Here is a 16,803-nt window from a genome sequence, read left to right on the forward strand (position 1 = left end):
TTAATAGTGTACAGTTTTTTAAAATTCCCCGGTTCCAGTTTACGAATACGGGTATACACAAATCCGTGTCCGGAGAAGGGAAAAGGAATTTAATTTAAGAGACTCAAAATATTCCGATGTAAGAAAACAAATCAGTTTGACCCGTCTGTTTGCCCGTGTTTACACACAGACGAACAATAAGACGACCTAATTTTCGCTTGCCCAAGTTCATCCAGACAGATGATCCGTCTCTAGTCAGTAGAAATCGGACTATTATTCTTGAAAATGGTCGAATCAAATGAATCTTTTATAGCTTGTAAAATGCACATTATTAATTTAACTTTAGGATCACAAGAAAATTCTGATTGTAATTTTTTCCGGCCAGTTTTGTGGAAAAGACACTTTTAAAGCGGTTCACCAATATATATTATCATCAAAATTTTAGGTTGTTCTGGACTTTGATCATAAAATTCATCATAAAATTTGATCATAAAGTAATAAATCTGGAATAAAATTTCGATTTTAAGGCTATTATAGAACTATCTACTATTCTGATACGCTCATTCGTTGATCGTGTTGGTAAGAGAAAGGTTTAATACAACAATATACTGAAAATGTTTAATGACTTCCATGTGACAACTTCAACTTCGTGCGATTTCAAGCAGCTTTGCCGTGTCGTCTGAAAATCATCCATACTTTATAATATTTATTTCTAATCTATCTGTGCTTAGTATAAAATTATTATGGTTATCAACTTGTACTCTCACCGTCCCGTCGTAAAATGCACGAGAATGGTTAAGCCTTCTTATTCAGCACTCGTTGGAGAGTTTGATAATTTGCATTATATTCAAGTTTGCGATGCATGTTATAATATTCGTGTCTGTTTATAGCATATTATATGTTATGATGAAACCACACGCACACGACTACGATTTTAGTCGGCAAACATCAAACTGTTTTGATACATTCAGATTGCTGTCAGCCGAAAAAAGTCACCTAAAATTACATCACATGCACATGCAAAGATTTAGTCAGCCGTCTTAAATCGTACGACAAAAATTGCGTCGTGTGCCCCTGGCTTTACTCCGTGCAATTGCAATATTTCTCTTTATTTTGCTTGAGGATATTGTTTAATGAATGAACTGTTGCTATCCTGAGCAAAAACAGCTAAGATGATGTTGTGTGTTTTGAAATAATTTTATGGCCCTCGCTTGTTAATAAATTTATGAGGCATCCAAACGATGATTTTTAAGCGGAATCTGGTATGTATTATTTCCTGCAGGGAATAGCAATGATTCTTGGAAGCGAAATTCATGGCTGCACACAATACTCTCTGGTCGCAACGAGAAGAAGTTTAACCATTATGGTAGGATTCTAACAGTTCCAACAGGATTTCATAAAACTGTTTAAAATAATGGCTAGCATCTTCCAGATCTTCTTTCTCAAAGCAAACTGTGCCAAGATAGAGATAGGAACAAAGAACATCCTTATGAATTCTTCCTAATTTCTGTAATCGAATATTTAGTGCCCGTTGAAGACAATCTCTGGCGCTATCTAAATCCCGTTTTGAGAGACACACGACACCCAGTTGGAAGAATGAAGCAGCAACATCAATATGGTTTTCCCCGAATTGTTTCAATCGAATTTTCAGCGCACGTTGATGATAATCACTAGCTTGCTCTAAATCACCTTTATCCTTACACAAAAGACCCAGGTTGTAGTATAAACTAACAAGGTCAACATGGTTTGGCCCCAATTGTTCTAATCGAATTTTCAGAGCTCGTTGATAATAATCACTAGCTTGCTTCAAATCACCTTTATCTCTACACACATTACCCAGGTTGTTGTATGACTTAGCAACTTCATCATGGTTTGGCCCCAATTGTTCTAAACGAATTTTCAGCGCTCGTTGATGATAATCATTAGCTTGCTCGAAGTCACCTTTATCTTCACACAAAACACCCAGGTTGTTGTATGACTTAGCAACGTCAACATGGTTTGGCCCCAATTGTTCTAAACGAATTTTCAGCGCTTGTTGATAATAATCACGAGCTTCCTTCAAATCACCCTTATCATCACACAGATTACCCAGGTTGTAGTATGAAGTAGCAACGTCAACATGGTTTGGCCCCAATTGTTCTAACCGAATTTTCAGCGCGTGTTGATGATAATCACTAGCTTGCTTCAAATCACCTTTATCATCACACAGATTACCCAGGTTGTTGTATGAACTAGCAACGTCAACATGGTTTGGCCCTAATTGTTCTAATAGAATTTCCAGAGCTCGTTGATGATAATCACTTGCTTGCTCCAAATCACGTTTATCTTTACACAAAGAACCCAGGTTGTTGTATGTCTTAGCAAGGTCAACATGGTTTGGCCCCAATTGTTCTAACTGAATTTTCAGGGCTCGTTGATAATAATCACTTGCTTGCTCCAAATCACCTTTATCCTTATACGCAATACCCAGGTTGTTGTATGAGGCAGCAAGGTGAACATGTTTCGGCCCCAAATGTTCCAACTGAATTTTCAGTGCTCGTTGATGATAATCACTAGCTTCCTCAAAATCACCCTTTTTATGACGCAAAATACCCATATTGTTGTATGATCTAGCAACGTCAACATGGTTCGACCCCAATTGTTCCAACTGAATTTTCAGTGCTTGTTTATGATAATCACTAGCTTGTTCCAAATCACCTTTATCCTTACACACAATACTTAGGTTGTTGTATGTAGTAGCAACGTCAACATGGTTCGACCCCAATTGTTCTAACTGAATTTTCAGTGCTTGTTGATAATAACCATTAGCTTGTTCCAAATCACCTTTATCATTACATACAATACCGAGGTTGTTGTATGACTTAGCAACGTCAACATGGTTCGACCCCAATTGTTCTAACTGAATTTTCAGTGCTTGTTGATAATAACCATTAGCTTGTTCCAAATCACCCTTATTATGACACACATGACCCAGGTTGCTGTATGACGTAGCAACGTCAACATGCTTTGGCCCCAATTGTTCTAACTGAATTTCCAGTGCTTTTTTATGATAATCATTAGCTTGCTCCAAATCACCTTTATCTCTACAAACATTACCCATGTTGTTGTATAAACCAGCAACAACAGTATGATTTGACCCGAATAGTTCCAATTTAATTTTGAGCGCTCGTTGATAATAATCACTAGCTTGCTTCAAATCACCCTTCATATGACATAAACCACCCAGGTTGTTGTATGATGTAGCAACATCACTATGATTTGGTCCTAATTGTTCTAATTGAATTTTCAGCGCTCTTTCATGATAATCACAAGCTTGCTCCAAATCACCTTTATCCTTACAAAGAACACCCAGATTGTTGTATGAGCCAGCAATGCCACCATGATTTGGCTCCATTTGTGCTAATTCAATTTTCAGTGCTTGTTGAAAATAATCACTAGCTTCCTCCAATTCACCTTTCGCATGGCACAAAGTACCTAGGTCAGTGTAGCAACTAGCAAGGGCAATATGGTTTGGTCCAAATTTCTGAAACACAATTTTTAGTTCTTGCTGGAAAATTTCCATCGAGAGAGAAAACTCGGAAAAGTAACATAGAGTTCTTCCAAAAAAACTATACATATGCAATCCCCATAATTCAGTTTCATAAAATGCTCGTTAAGGATAGGGTTTGATTTGGAAACAATCTATTAATTTCTGTTAAAAATGCTTTCAAATGTGGAATGATTTTAATTTTATCTTTCCTGTCTTCGAAAGAATACAATGTTCTTGTAACGTTGTGAATTCCTATTCTTACATTTTGCTCTTCATCTGGTATTTCATCTTTTGATGAATCGCCAATGTCAGTTTTTTTCAAAAGATAACGAAATTTGATCGCATCATGAACAACACGATGCAGGCGTATATCACGGTCTTTATTCCCAACATGAACAAACAACGAGCAGTGTTTTATTGCAAGAATGATATCCTCGGCCTCAAACTCGTCTTCTTGCTGCTGAACGTATTTCACAACAAGATCAAGTGGTAGTGGTTCAAACGATATCAAAGAGAAAAGGTTGAATGCATGTCCAAGAATTTTGTTTTCTTTCGCGCATTTTGTAACAGCTAAAAGCACAGCAGCACTCATGGTGGATGAATATGCTGCTGAATTTGTCTGCCGAAGACGCTCTTCTGTTAATTCTCTTCTCCCTTTTTCAAGCTTTTCTAAGTAATCTCGCCAAGAAAAATCTGGGAGACTCTCGATGACTTGGCCCATATACACCGCTGCGGCAGCCATTGCCAGTGGTTGACGATCTAACTTCTCTGCCACCTCATCTAGTAATGAATCATTGACATCAGTTCTTGATAACAGGGCAAGAAGCTGGCGACACTCTTGGTCATTCATACCGAGACTAAGTGAAATATGTTTACTTGACAAGCTGTCGGAAGGAACTGCATTTGTATTTTGTGTCGTCACTATGATTTGACCGTTATTCCAAACATCGCCACCAATCAGAGGCAGTAGTGGGGAAATGAGCTCGAGATTTTCCACATTGTCGACGATAATCCACCACTTCTTCCAATTCTTAATTCTGTTTGATATTTGCGATCTCAAATCTTTGATTTTCTCATCTTTCGCCTTAGAAGAGCTCAAAAGATCTTTTAATACGCTTTCGTTGCAATTTAGCTTACGAGAAAAATCTTCATAGGAATATAAAAGAGAATTTAAATCTTTTCCTTTCAATGTCATTACAAACATTGCTTCGTCCTTCACATGAACATCTTCGCAAATATCTTTACAAACTTGTCTGGCAAGTTGAGATTTTCCACTGCCTGGATTCCCAGAGATGTAAAAATATGTAAGTTTGCCGTCGTTATCGCTGCGCAACTTTTCAAGATCTTCTCTTATCTCGTGTATCTTGTCAGAACGAGACACGACTTCATGAGTTGGCTTGGGAGGTAGAATTTGGAAGGATTTATAGAGGTTTTTTATTCGAACGACTTCGTTGCTTGACAGTCCTAATGCATTCAATGCATTTATAACATTTGTTGTCTTGGTTTGAAAGTCTGCATCATCCAGCGTTTTTTTAGGTTTATGAGCTAATTCATTTCGTAGTTTTCTCAGATTATCGATTTCAGTTTTAGGCGTTGGATTAAGGCTTGCACCAATCGCGTTGGAAAAAAGAATTGCATCAAAAAGTACAGTACAGTCCCAATCATTTGTATCTCCGTGATTAAATTTGGACTGAAGCATGGTCTTATTTGGCCTTGTTCGTTTTTTCTCCAGATTAAACAACTGACTACCACTGACGTTCGTGTCATCCCACGCTCCTAGAGAAGCCTGGTAACGTTTGTTCCATTCCTGAATAAAGAAATTCCTTAATTCCTTCCTCACAACATCACTGACAATGTAGTCTGCTCGAATGGAGTTTTGTCTTTCCTCGCTTTCCCATGGTATACCAGACATCTTTGCTGCTAGAAAATTAGGAAAACATTCAAATTATTAGGCGAAAGAAAGGTTATTTTGGTCTGTACAAAACAAACCAGAAACACAGTCAGATTTTTTAATCCAGGTTTTCGTCTGTTTTTCTGGTATTTTGGCAGTCTGCAAAATACAGTCCAAGCTTGATGTATTTTATAGTTGTAATTACTCGCGATGACTTTAAATGCTTGCCCGGTTTGCCCGGTATGGGGCCGGCTACTCCTGAGGAATCTAACTGGGGTACCCAATCCATCTAAAAGGTATAAATCCATAAATGATATTGGTATATTAGGTGATTTAGGTCACAACCACTGATCCAGTGTCAGGGTATTATAAACAAAACTTCAACTCAGGTGTTTACTCCGCCCGGAGCAAAATATTGTGCGGTTATCGAGAATAGAACTTCCAAAGCCTAGTTCTCATAAATTGCGATCATCGGCGATGCCATTGTCGGCGGTCGCTGACGAATGTAGTGCTTTATATTTTGCGGGCCCAAATGAGATTTGTTTAGGGTTGATATAAAATGTTTTAAAAAAATCATTGACAGCCCAGAAATGTTTTCGTTCTCGTGACGGTCGCGCGTGTACGCGAGTCTACTGGATCTATTATTATGACAAGTTTGGCAAGTTTTTTTCTTGAAAACAGGGCAAGAAGCTGGCGACACTCTTGGTCATTCATACCGAGTGAAATATGTTTACTTGACAAGCTGTCGGAAGGAACTGCATTTGTGTTTTGTGTCGTCACTATGATTTGACCGTTATTCCAAACATCGTCGCCCATCAGAGGCAGTAGTGGGGAAATGAGCTCGAGATCTTCCACATTGTCGACGATAATCCACCACTTCTTCCAATTCTTAATTCTGTTGGATATTTGCGATCTCAAATCTTTGATTTTCTCATCTTTTGGTTTAGATGATCTCGAAAAACGTTTTAATACGCTTTCGTTGCAATTTAGCTTACGACAAAAATCTTCATAGGAATATAAAAGAGAATCTAAATCTTTTCCGTTCAATGTCATTACAAACATTGCTTCGTGCTTCGCGTGAACGTTTTTCCAAATATCTTCACAAACTTGGCTGGCGAGTTGAGATTTTCCACTTCCGGGATTCCCAGAGATGTAAAAATATGTAAGTTTGCCATCGTTATCGCTGCGCAAATTTTCAAGATCTTCTCTTATCTTGTGTATCTTGTCAGAAGGAGAAACGACTTCAAGGGCCGGTGAAAGAGGAAGAATTTTAAACGATGCAAAGAGGTTTTTTATTCGAACGACCTCGTTGATTGACAGTCCCAATGAACGCAACGCATTCTTAACTTCTGTTGTCATGGTTTGAAAGTCTTTATCAGTTAGCTTTTTGTCAGGTATTTCATGAATTATTTCATTTCGAAGTTTTCTAAGTGTATCGAGTTCATTCTTTTGGTGACTTTTAAGATTACAACCGATTGAGTTGGAATAAAGAATTGCACCGAAAAGTACAGTACAATCCCATTCATTTGTATTTCCTTTTTGAAATTTGGAGTGAAGAAATTTGAGATTTGGTCTTGTTCGTTTTTTCTCCAAATTAAACAACTCCTGACCACTTACGTTGGTGTCATCCCATGCTCCAAGAGAAGCCTGGTAAAGTTTGTTCCATTCCTGAATAAAGAATTTTCTCAATTCCTTTCTTACAGCCCAAGTGACAATATATAACGCTCGAATGTAGTTTTGACGTTCCTCGCTGTCCCATGGTAAACCAGACATCTTTGCTGTCAGAAAATTAAGAAATCATTCAAATTATTAGGCGAAAGAAATGTGTTTTAGGTCTGTACAAAACAAACCAAAAACACAGACAGATTTATTAATGCAGGTTTTCGTCTGTTTTTCTGGTATTTTGGCTGTCTGCAAAATGCAGTCTAAGCTTGATGTATTTTATAGTGGTAATAACCCGCGATGATTTCAAAAGCATGTCTGGTATGAGACCAGCTACTCCTGAGGAATCTAACTGTGGGGTACCCAACCCATTTAAAAAGGTATAAACCCATAAATGATATTGGTATATTAGGTCATGCAACCACTGATCCAGTGTCAGGGTATATAACTATATATTATAAACAATACGCAAACTCAGACGTGGGTTCGTTGCATAAATTCACATCCGACCATTGTTGTTGATTTAATTCAGCTATAAAGCTTTCACTATGGAAATTTTTCATATTTCGTATTTCAATGAATCGTGGTTTCGCTTTCTTATAGTGGACCTTGTGCGTCTTATAAACTAATACATGGTCACTTATGGAAAGGTCAATTATCCCTGCGTCTACTATTTTTGCAGGGGCATTTGTTACGCAAAGATCAATTAGCGTAGAGGAATATGGTGTAGTTCTAGTGGGATCTTCAATTAGTTGTTTTAGCCCAAAAATTTCAAAAATATCATTTAATTTATTATAGGATAGTATAGGAACATCTGCATTGCAGATGTTCCTCCCGGCATGAGATTCACATTTATATCGCCCAATAGAAAGTAGTCATGATTTGTCATGTCTATTTTCTGTATTATTTCCTCAAAGTAATCAAAGTAATGCGTAATGCGTTGGCAAGTCTGGGGCCTATACCACGTGCTAATTAATAGAGATTTGACCCTAGGCTTAGTTATTTCAACTGTTAGGTATTTATCAGAGCTTAAATCTTCGCGAATTTTGTAATTAAGGTTGCGTCTAACATAGATACAAACACCGCCCCCAAGTCGCCCAGGATTTAGTGCGATTCCGCGTTCCTTGCAGCAGCGCAAAAGGTTGATCAGTTTCACGTCATGGTCCTTCTTCCTTTGTTACACCGACACCATAGAATAAAATATCGTCCGCTATGTTGAGCGTAGCATCTTTCTTTGTGGCAATTGAAACATTATTAACCCAGGGGGTAGGCTCACTAACTGGTGTACACTCACTGGTATCCGAGTCAGACATAATTCGATTGTTTTCAGCGTTTTATAAAGGGTTTTATAATCCCGTAGCTGCCGCCATGTGTTAACACGACGCCATTATCCAAAACAACAACTTTAATGTGTCACGTGGTACCTGAATACAGGTACCCTAAGAACATATTGTAACAGTATAGGGCCAGCTATTCCTGATGAATCTAACTGGGGTACCCAACCCATCTAAAAAGGTATAAATCCATAAATGGATATTGGTCATGTAACCACTGATCCTGTGTCAGGGTATTATAAACCAGTCTTCAACTCAGGCGTTTACTCCGCCCGGAGCAAAATATTGGGCAGTTATCGAGAATAGCACTTTCAAAGCCTAGTTCTCATAAATGGTCATCATCGGGGATGCCATTGTCGGCGTTCGCTGACGAATGTAGTGCTTTATATTTTGCGGGTGAAATGAGATTTGTTTAGGGTTGATATAAAATGTTTAAAAAAAATCATAGGCAGCCCAGAAATGTTTTCGTTCTCGTGGCGGTCGCGCGTGTACACGAGTCTACTCGGTCTATTATTATGATAAGGTTGGCAAGTTTTTTTACTAAAATATACAACGTTTGCTACAGCCTGAATATCTCGCAAATTACAAATAAAAATAATATAAAAATTAACTTTGTTTAAACGCCGGTAATTTGACTACATTCTCCAGAAGTTTTAACTTCAAACGTCAATTTTAAGCATGCTGAAAAAGCAAATGTTGAGCAAAAAAGCTGATTCGCTTTTTTCAGTAGAAAATTTTATACGGAAGAGCCAATAGACCACTGGCCCTTTGCACATGACGTCACAATAAGCATCTGGAGGACAAATTAACGAAGCATAAATTTTGCAAAAGCGTAAATTTTGGGCAAAATACAGAAATATTTACTAGTGTAAGAAACTTTGCTTCGTTAACTGCATTGACCGCTATATAACCTTCACCGCTCCCATAACGATTATTTTTAGTGAAGCAAGGACACATCTGGGGTCAACTTTTAATGTTTATGATGTCGTTCAATAGTTCTATCAGCTTTTTATCGACAAAACTGATCGTGACACGACAGACAATTATTTTGAAGAGAAAATTTCATCATACGCCATCTATTGCGTGGGTGGTGGTGTGGTGGTTGGTATAAACTTTGAACTAGTTTTTCGAAACAAATAATGTATTTGTAGTTATTTGCACCAATTGTTATTAAGCCACTATTATTTGTTTGACCAGACACAGGAAATTACCAATCGCTAATGTAAAAAATTGAGAGTCGGAGGATTTCCCTTTAGATTTTTACACTACGTTTAATTAAAATAAAATATATCAATTTAATCACCTTGTGTGTAACAGAAGATAGAGATGTCTCAATATAAGAGAGAAAATAAACAGACGGCAAAATTGATGAATTTCAGCAACGCCATCTACTGCGTGGGAGGTGAATAGTTTGGTTTCATACCTTGCTTCTGAATTTCATATCTCAAAGAATCATGCGTCAAAACTAATATAACATATTCTTACAGTACTCACCAACTTGATGATATATTCTTCTGTTTTTAACTCATATTCTAAACGAGAAAGATAAATTATAACATGAAATTTATATCATGCTGATTACGTGAAGATGTGGTCTACTAGTCTTGTTGTTCTTTGCAAGATAATGGTTGTTTTAAAATACTTACCAAGCGAATTTGTAGTTTCTACCACTCATTTATTTCATGTTATGTGAGTGCAATGGATATGCGTTACATTTAGGAAAAAGGAGATGAACTGATCCAAAGTGAATAAAATCGTCTCACACTCACACAATCAGTGAATGTTGTGACAACTCTGCTCTTAAAATGACGTAATTTACATGTTCACTAAAGCCATGCATTCTACAAGTAACAAGTTTTGAAACAAACGTTATCATCATTTGTGTATCTCAAAACATGCAGAGCTATATGTAAATAATTTCTTTCAAGAAAAGCAAATATATTGAAAAAAAGCTTCATTTCGCAAACTGATGAATTTCAACATACGCCATCTATTGCGTGGGTGGCGAATATATTGGTTTGATACCTTGCTTCTCAATGTCATATCTCAAAAAATCTTGCGTCAAAATCAAATAACATATCCTTATAGGTTTATGAAGTACTCACCAACTTGATGATATATTCTTCACTTTTTAACTCATATTCTAAACGGGAAAGAAAAAACTATAACATGAAATTTATATCATGCTGATTACGCGGTCTACTGGTCTTGTTGTTCTGCGCAAGATAATGGTTGTTTTGAAAGAGCTTACTAAGCAAGTTTATAATATAACATTTATAGTAGGCGTGTCCTGATTGGTCGAGAAGCGTGTTTCTATAAATGTGCGGAAACAGGGAATTCTCCTGTCGAACTTGACAAGCGAAGTAATGTAATGAGAATTTGTAATTGAATAGAATTATAATATTTGTACAAAATCTTTTTATTGAGTTATATTATAAAAGAAATAGAAAACATTTTTCCCGTGTTTCTATACAGTTATAGAAACACGCGTGGAAGTTTGGGAGAACTCGAAATAACGTGGAAAAAAGTCGCCCTACGGGCTCGTTTTCCCACTGATTATTTCTCGTTTTCCCAAACTTCCACGCGTGTTTCTATTTAACAATTAGACGAGTCCGAGTTGTCTATGAGCGAATAGTCAACGAAGGCGAAGCCTGATTTGACTATTCACTCATAGACAACGAAGAGAGAAAATAGACTGACGACAAAACTGATCGTGATCCACCGGACAATTATTCTGAAGCATGAATTTCAACATACACGATGTATTGCGTGGGTGGTGAATAGTTTGATTTTATACCTTGCTTCTGAATGTCATATCTCAATGAAGCATGCACTAGAACTAATAAAACATATTTTTATTGGTTTGAGAAGTACTCACCAATTTGATGATAAATTCTTCCCTTTTTAACTCAACTCATATTCTAAACGAGAAAATATTGCAGGTATGGTTGAGTTTTTATTTGACAATCTAAAACTGCCATCACCAACAAAACGAGACGAGACGCCCTATTATCCACAACTATATTTATTTATACACAAAGCTTCTGTTTTCGTAACGAATTTTAGTAAATTGACTGTCCTTTGAAAATCATGTTATAGTACTTTCAGTAATGAAAGCCATGCACCAGTTTCCACAAATATCAAATTTTGAAAAAAACGTTACCATCTTTTGAAAGATCTTGCACGGGAGAAGTGCCGGTCAAATAGACAAATACCCAACATCAAAATACACGTTCAGCCTACAGATTAATGCCGCTATGCGAGTAGAAAAATATCGTGAAGGTGGATATATATTTTTGTCAATCACCCAAATAAAGTTTTCATGTATCAGATAAAATAGGAAAGATAAATAATAAAGAATAAAATGACGCGTCATTAACTGCGATGAACCAAACAGTGCTGGTTCATTAAAACTGAGAGCTATGTAAATAACTTATTTCAAGAAAAATATATTGAGTAAAAGCTTCGGTTTCCGAAATGTTTTTTCTCTTAATAAATTGACTGAGGCTACTCTGTAAACGCTGTTTAAGTGAAAAGCTAATTTTAAGGAAAATATACTGAAACTTTATTTTTAAACACACTAAAGGATATCTAATAGAATTACGTATAATATAAATGTATATTAGCTACTTAATTACAGTTCTGTATTGAAATATATGAATGTATTACTTACAGTTACAAATGTAAAAGCTGTGCTATCCAGAAACCACGCCAAGCCCAGACTCGATTCTGTATGAAAAGATATTCCAATTGCTTAATGTTATATTCTTGTAGTGAGCTACAACGACATGACGTGTCCATGCAAATCTTAATTAAAAAATTGCTCTGCTTAGCTTGACGTCTTAATAGCATTCCAGTGATCAAACTGAGCTCTACATGAGTGCTTATAATCACTTAGTCCAAATAACGTCTTAGTTGACAGTTTTTTCTTCTCAATTCAGGATATTAATACTAAACTTAGAGTATTCAAATACGAATTAATATCTGATACCTGCTTTGAAAAATTATACTTTACATCTACTGCCTTGTATTATCTATCAATGTGATCACATAAGACATGCCTTTGAGAAGACAAGACTGGACAAAAACCGCTGGTATAAAAATTTTCTGAAAATAATGTTAATTCGTAGTTATTCGCACGGTACTGTCGTAAATTGACTGTCCTTTGAAAATTATGTTATAGACTTATAGTACTTTCAGTAATGGAAGCCATGTGTCAGTTTCACAAATACCTAACTTTGAAACAAACAACAAACGTTACCATCAAATTAGTATCTTAAAACAAACGTCATTATATATTTGCACATTCGTTTGGGCCCAGCCTGACTCTGTTTAAGACTATAGGATTGAAAATCCCTGATAATCAGATTTTGCACCCGTGAAGTGCTAGTCAAATACCCAACATTAAAATACACTTTCAGCCTACAGATTAAAGCCACTATGTGAGTAAAAAAATATCGTGAATGTGGACAAGTTCTTTCTGTCAATCACCCAAAGTTTTAATGTATCAGATAAAATAGGAAAGATAAATAATAAAGAATAAAATGACGCGTTATTAACTGCGATGAACCGAACAGTGGAAGTTTTATTAAAACTAAGAACTATGTAAATAAGTTCTTTCAAGAAACCCAAATATGTTGAATAAAAGCTTCATTTCCGAAATTGATGAATTTCAACATCCGCCATCTATTGCGTGGGTTGCCTCTGAATGTCATATCTCAAAGAATCGTGCGTCAAAAACTAATAAAACATATTCTTATTTGAATATAACCAGGGAGCAGCTTGGCAGCGTCTTCAAACAACTTATAAGTTAAATATAATCTACTTGCATGTGTATAATGAAGGGTAGACACAAAAAATGATGATGCCTTATGACTCATCAAAATAAACTCAGGGGCCACGGCTAAACTGATCGTGTCTTTTTTCTGAAGCTTGAATTTCAGCATACGCCATCTATTGCGTGGGTGGTGAACAGTTTGATTTTATTCCTTGCTTCCGAATGTCATATCTTAAAGAATTATGAGATATTTCAACAGTGGAACACCAGCCAAGCAATGTGGGAGACTAGTTGAACGACGCAGTGCATGATTTTTAATTTCGTATCAAATAAACAAAACTCATTTCATTCCACTGTTAAAATTACATTTCAAATTCTAGAGCTTAGAGGTGAAGCAAAAGCTAAACGGCTTCTTTTGCGAGGTGATTTTTTTAAATTCTGATCATGATGGTAAGCTAATAATCATCGAACGTCAACAGTGGACAATCAAGTTTCGCCTTCTGTGTCTGTGGGGGTGGTTTAGACATAAAAAATACTTGAATTTAGGTGCATGCAGGGAGAGATAAAAATTTTTTTTTTATTTCAATATATGTTCAGTTTTATTTACTCAAGCTCGCCGCTATATGTACATTAATACCGCTATATATGTACAATAATTTATATTAATTTTGGTATGCTGTGTAAAAAATCACCCAAGACATACATGTAAGAAAACGAGACTTGTCAAAGGCGCGCGTATAAAACTTCGAACTATTTTTAACAACCCATTCTGAATATGATTTTTTCAACCAGGCACAAGAGAGTACCATCGAATGGAATTTTCCTTAGTATTAGGAATTTACCATTGGGTTTGTAGGCAAAATTAACGTTCAATTAAAATAAAATATGTTAAATTTAATCTACTTGCATGTGTGTAACGAAAGATAGACACGAAATATGACAATGTCTTATGACACATCAAAATAAACTCAGGGGCCAGGGCTAAACTGATCGTGACTTTTTTCTGAAGCATGAATTTCAGCATACGCCATCTATTGCGTGGTTGGGGAATAGTTTGATTTTGTACCTTGCGAATGTCATATTTCACAGAATCATGCATCAAAACTAATAAAACATACCCTAATAGATCAATGAATTGCTCACCAACTTGATGATATATTCTTTACTTTTCAACTCATATTCTACACGAGAAAGATAAATTACAACTGCTTTTATTTCAAGTGTGATTATTATTTCGAAAAAGAGAAACTTTCCAAAGTGAATAAAATTGTCTCACACCCACACAATCAGCGAATGCTGTGAAATACGTAATTTACATGCATTCCACAAAATTAATAACAAGTATCTCAAAACATGCAGGCGTCATTTCGTGTGATCGTTTTGGGCAATTATTTTCGGAGAAGTTTAGTAATCAATGCCATATGCATTGTCAAGGGTTTTCCGTGATTCTCGTACTGTAGGTTTTACTTTTTTTTTGCTCAGTTTTATAAGGACATGCAAAAAAGCATGCCTTTTGGCAGATTTAAAAAATGTTTCCCTAATTTCCCCTCAAAAGAAGCCACTCATTTGTCTTTAAATGCGGGCTTTCACTTTCGAAATATATATGAGTCGACTCACAAATTCAATGCAGTACACTTCAGTGAAACACAAGCCAAGCGAAGTGGGAGACATGGTGAACGACGCAGTGCGCGATTTTTAATTTCGTATTAAATAAAGAAAACTCATTTTGCCGAATATTCCACTGGTAAAATTACTTTTCAAATTCTAGAGCTTAGAGGTGAAGCAAAAGCAAAACGGCTTCTTTTGCGAGGTGATTTTTGGAGCACCCTTTAATTCTGATCATTGTGGTAAGCTATTAATCATCGCACGTCAACAGTGGACAATCAAGTTTCACACATAGTATGGCGGTCGCCTCCTGTGTCTGTGGGGGATAGCTTAGACATTTAAAAATATTTGAATTTAGGTGCATGCAGGGAGAAAATTATTTCGTTTCAATATATATATATATATATTATATATGTTCAGTTTTATTTACTCAAGTTTTATGTACAATTAATACCGCTATATAGGTACAATAACGTAAATGCTATAGTTGATTGATATTTGAGAGTTAAGGAATTCTTTTCTCGGTTTTGATTTTAGGTTAGTTTGAAATAATGATACCATGATATATTCGATGATATATTTCCCTTTCAAATCGGGAAAGTAGTTTAAACGAGGAAGAAACTTCATTTATATTAATTTTGCATGCTGTGTGAAAAATGAGTATAGGGTGAACGTGGCCTAAATATGATAACATAGCAATTTACTTTACAAACAGGAAAGTAAACCGAATCCATACAAATATTCGTTTTGATTTGGGTCAGAACGGGATCTGACGATTTTGACGCTTTAATAAAATAATTGAATACTCGATAGCTCTATCTAAGGTATAACCCGGCCTTTTTGTTACTTAATGCAGATATCGATCGAAACTGATAGGTCTGTAGCGCAAGTCGTAGTGTAGTGGACGCAAACATCGTCTGGTGGTATATATAGGTAAAATTACCTAAACATTTTATTTCAAATAATTTGAAAGATTCTTAATAAATAACCGATAAATTGAGCAGCAAGTCGCTGTATTTACAGGAAGAAATATGCTTGAAAATGTTACTCTATTTAACTGAAAGGTTTTGTTTTCGTTATGAATTTTTATACCTTAGTTAACCGTCTAAATTCTTGCGTATCAATTTCCCTCATTCGAAAGAAAATTCATGATAGTCTCGACCGTGATAATATAGAAAAAACATAATTATGCATGTATATACGAATACGTATTACTTACAGATATATCAAGGCTGTTGTGTCGCCAAACTTCATTTAACCAGATTCAAGTATGTTTTAAATAGCAGTTCGAATTGCTTTATATTTTATATGCACAGGCCGGAAACTGTTATGAGATGACGTCTTCAGTTGAATCTAAAATTAATGAAAATGGCACAGCTTGATGTCTCAATAACTTAGCAGTTAAACCGACTTCTAAGTGCTAATTAAAATTTTCATTGTTCAAGTAGCTAAATTATCGCTTAGTTGAAGGCTTTCAATTTTTCCATGTTTGATGCCAAACGTTCCATACTTGTCAATAATAATGTATTTTTTCTGTATAAGTATATCTGTATTCATGTATAGGTATATCTGTCTTGTGTGCCGGATCAGTCATGCATTCCATGAATGACGAGTTTTGAAACAAATAACACTTTCATATATAGTTCTCATAGAATCATGCGTCAATCAAAACTAATAAAACATACCCTAATAGATTGATCAATTGCTCACCAACTTGATGATATATTCTTCACTTTTTAACTCATATTCTAAACGAGAAAGATAAATTATAACATGAAATTTATATCATGCTGACTCTGCGATCTATACTGGTCTTGTTATTCTGTGCAAGATATATATGATGCCTTCAAATACCTACCAAGTAAATTCGTATTTTTCGCCACTCACTTATTTCAAGTGTGATGATTGTAATGGCTGCATTATATTTCGAAAAAGATAAACTTTCCAAAGTGAATAAAATCGTCTCACACCCACACAATCAGTGAATGCTGTGAAATGCATTCCACAAAATTAATAACAAATATCT

General features: G+C 35.8%; 2 protein-coding genes across 2 annotated transcripts; both read right to left on the minus strand.

The window, feature by feature from the left end:
- Positions 1-527: 527 nt before the first annotated feature.
- On the minus strand, positions 528-3,623 carry LOC114525856 (nephrocystin-3-like). Its single transcript, XM_028547317.1, has one exon. It carries the CDS (start codon positions 3,593-3,595, stop codon positions 1,334-1,336), a length of 2,262 nt encoding a protein of 753 aa, XP_028403118.1. The 5' UTR covers positions 3,596-3,623; the 3' UTR covers positions 528-1,333.
- LOC114525893 lies at positions 3,618-16,061 on the minus strand. The gene is made up of 8 exons (XM_028547353.1): positions 15,997-16,061; positions 14,291-14,353; positions 12,069-12,124; positions 11,274-11,316; positions 10,501-10,538; positions 9,890-9,927; positions 6,116-7,177; positions 3,618-5,428 (listed from the first exon to the last, which is right to left on the minus strand). Exons 7-8 carry the CDS (start codon positions 7,170-7,172, stop codon positions 3,618-3,620), a joined length of 2,868 nt encoding a protein of 955 aa, XP_028403154.1. The 5' UTR covers positions 7,173-7,177; positions 9,890-9,927; positions 10,501-10,538; positions 11,274-11,316; positions 12,069-12,124; positions 14,291-14,353; positions 15,997-16,061.
- Positions 16,062-16,803: the final 742 nt, after the last annotated feature.

The sequence above is a fragment of the Dendronephthya gigantea genome, unplaced genomic scaffold (genome assembly GCF_004324835.1).
Source record: "Dendronephthya gigantea isolate DGI-Jeju-01 unplaced genomic scaffold, DenGig_1.0 000036F, whole genome shotgun sequence".
In the NCBI taxonomy this organism is placed as follows: Eukaryota; Metazoa; Cnidaria; class Anthozoa; order Malacalcyonacea; family Nephtheidae; genus Dendronephthya; species Dendronephthya gigantea.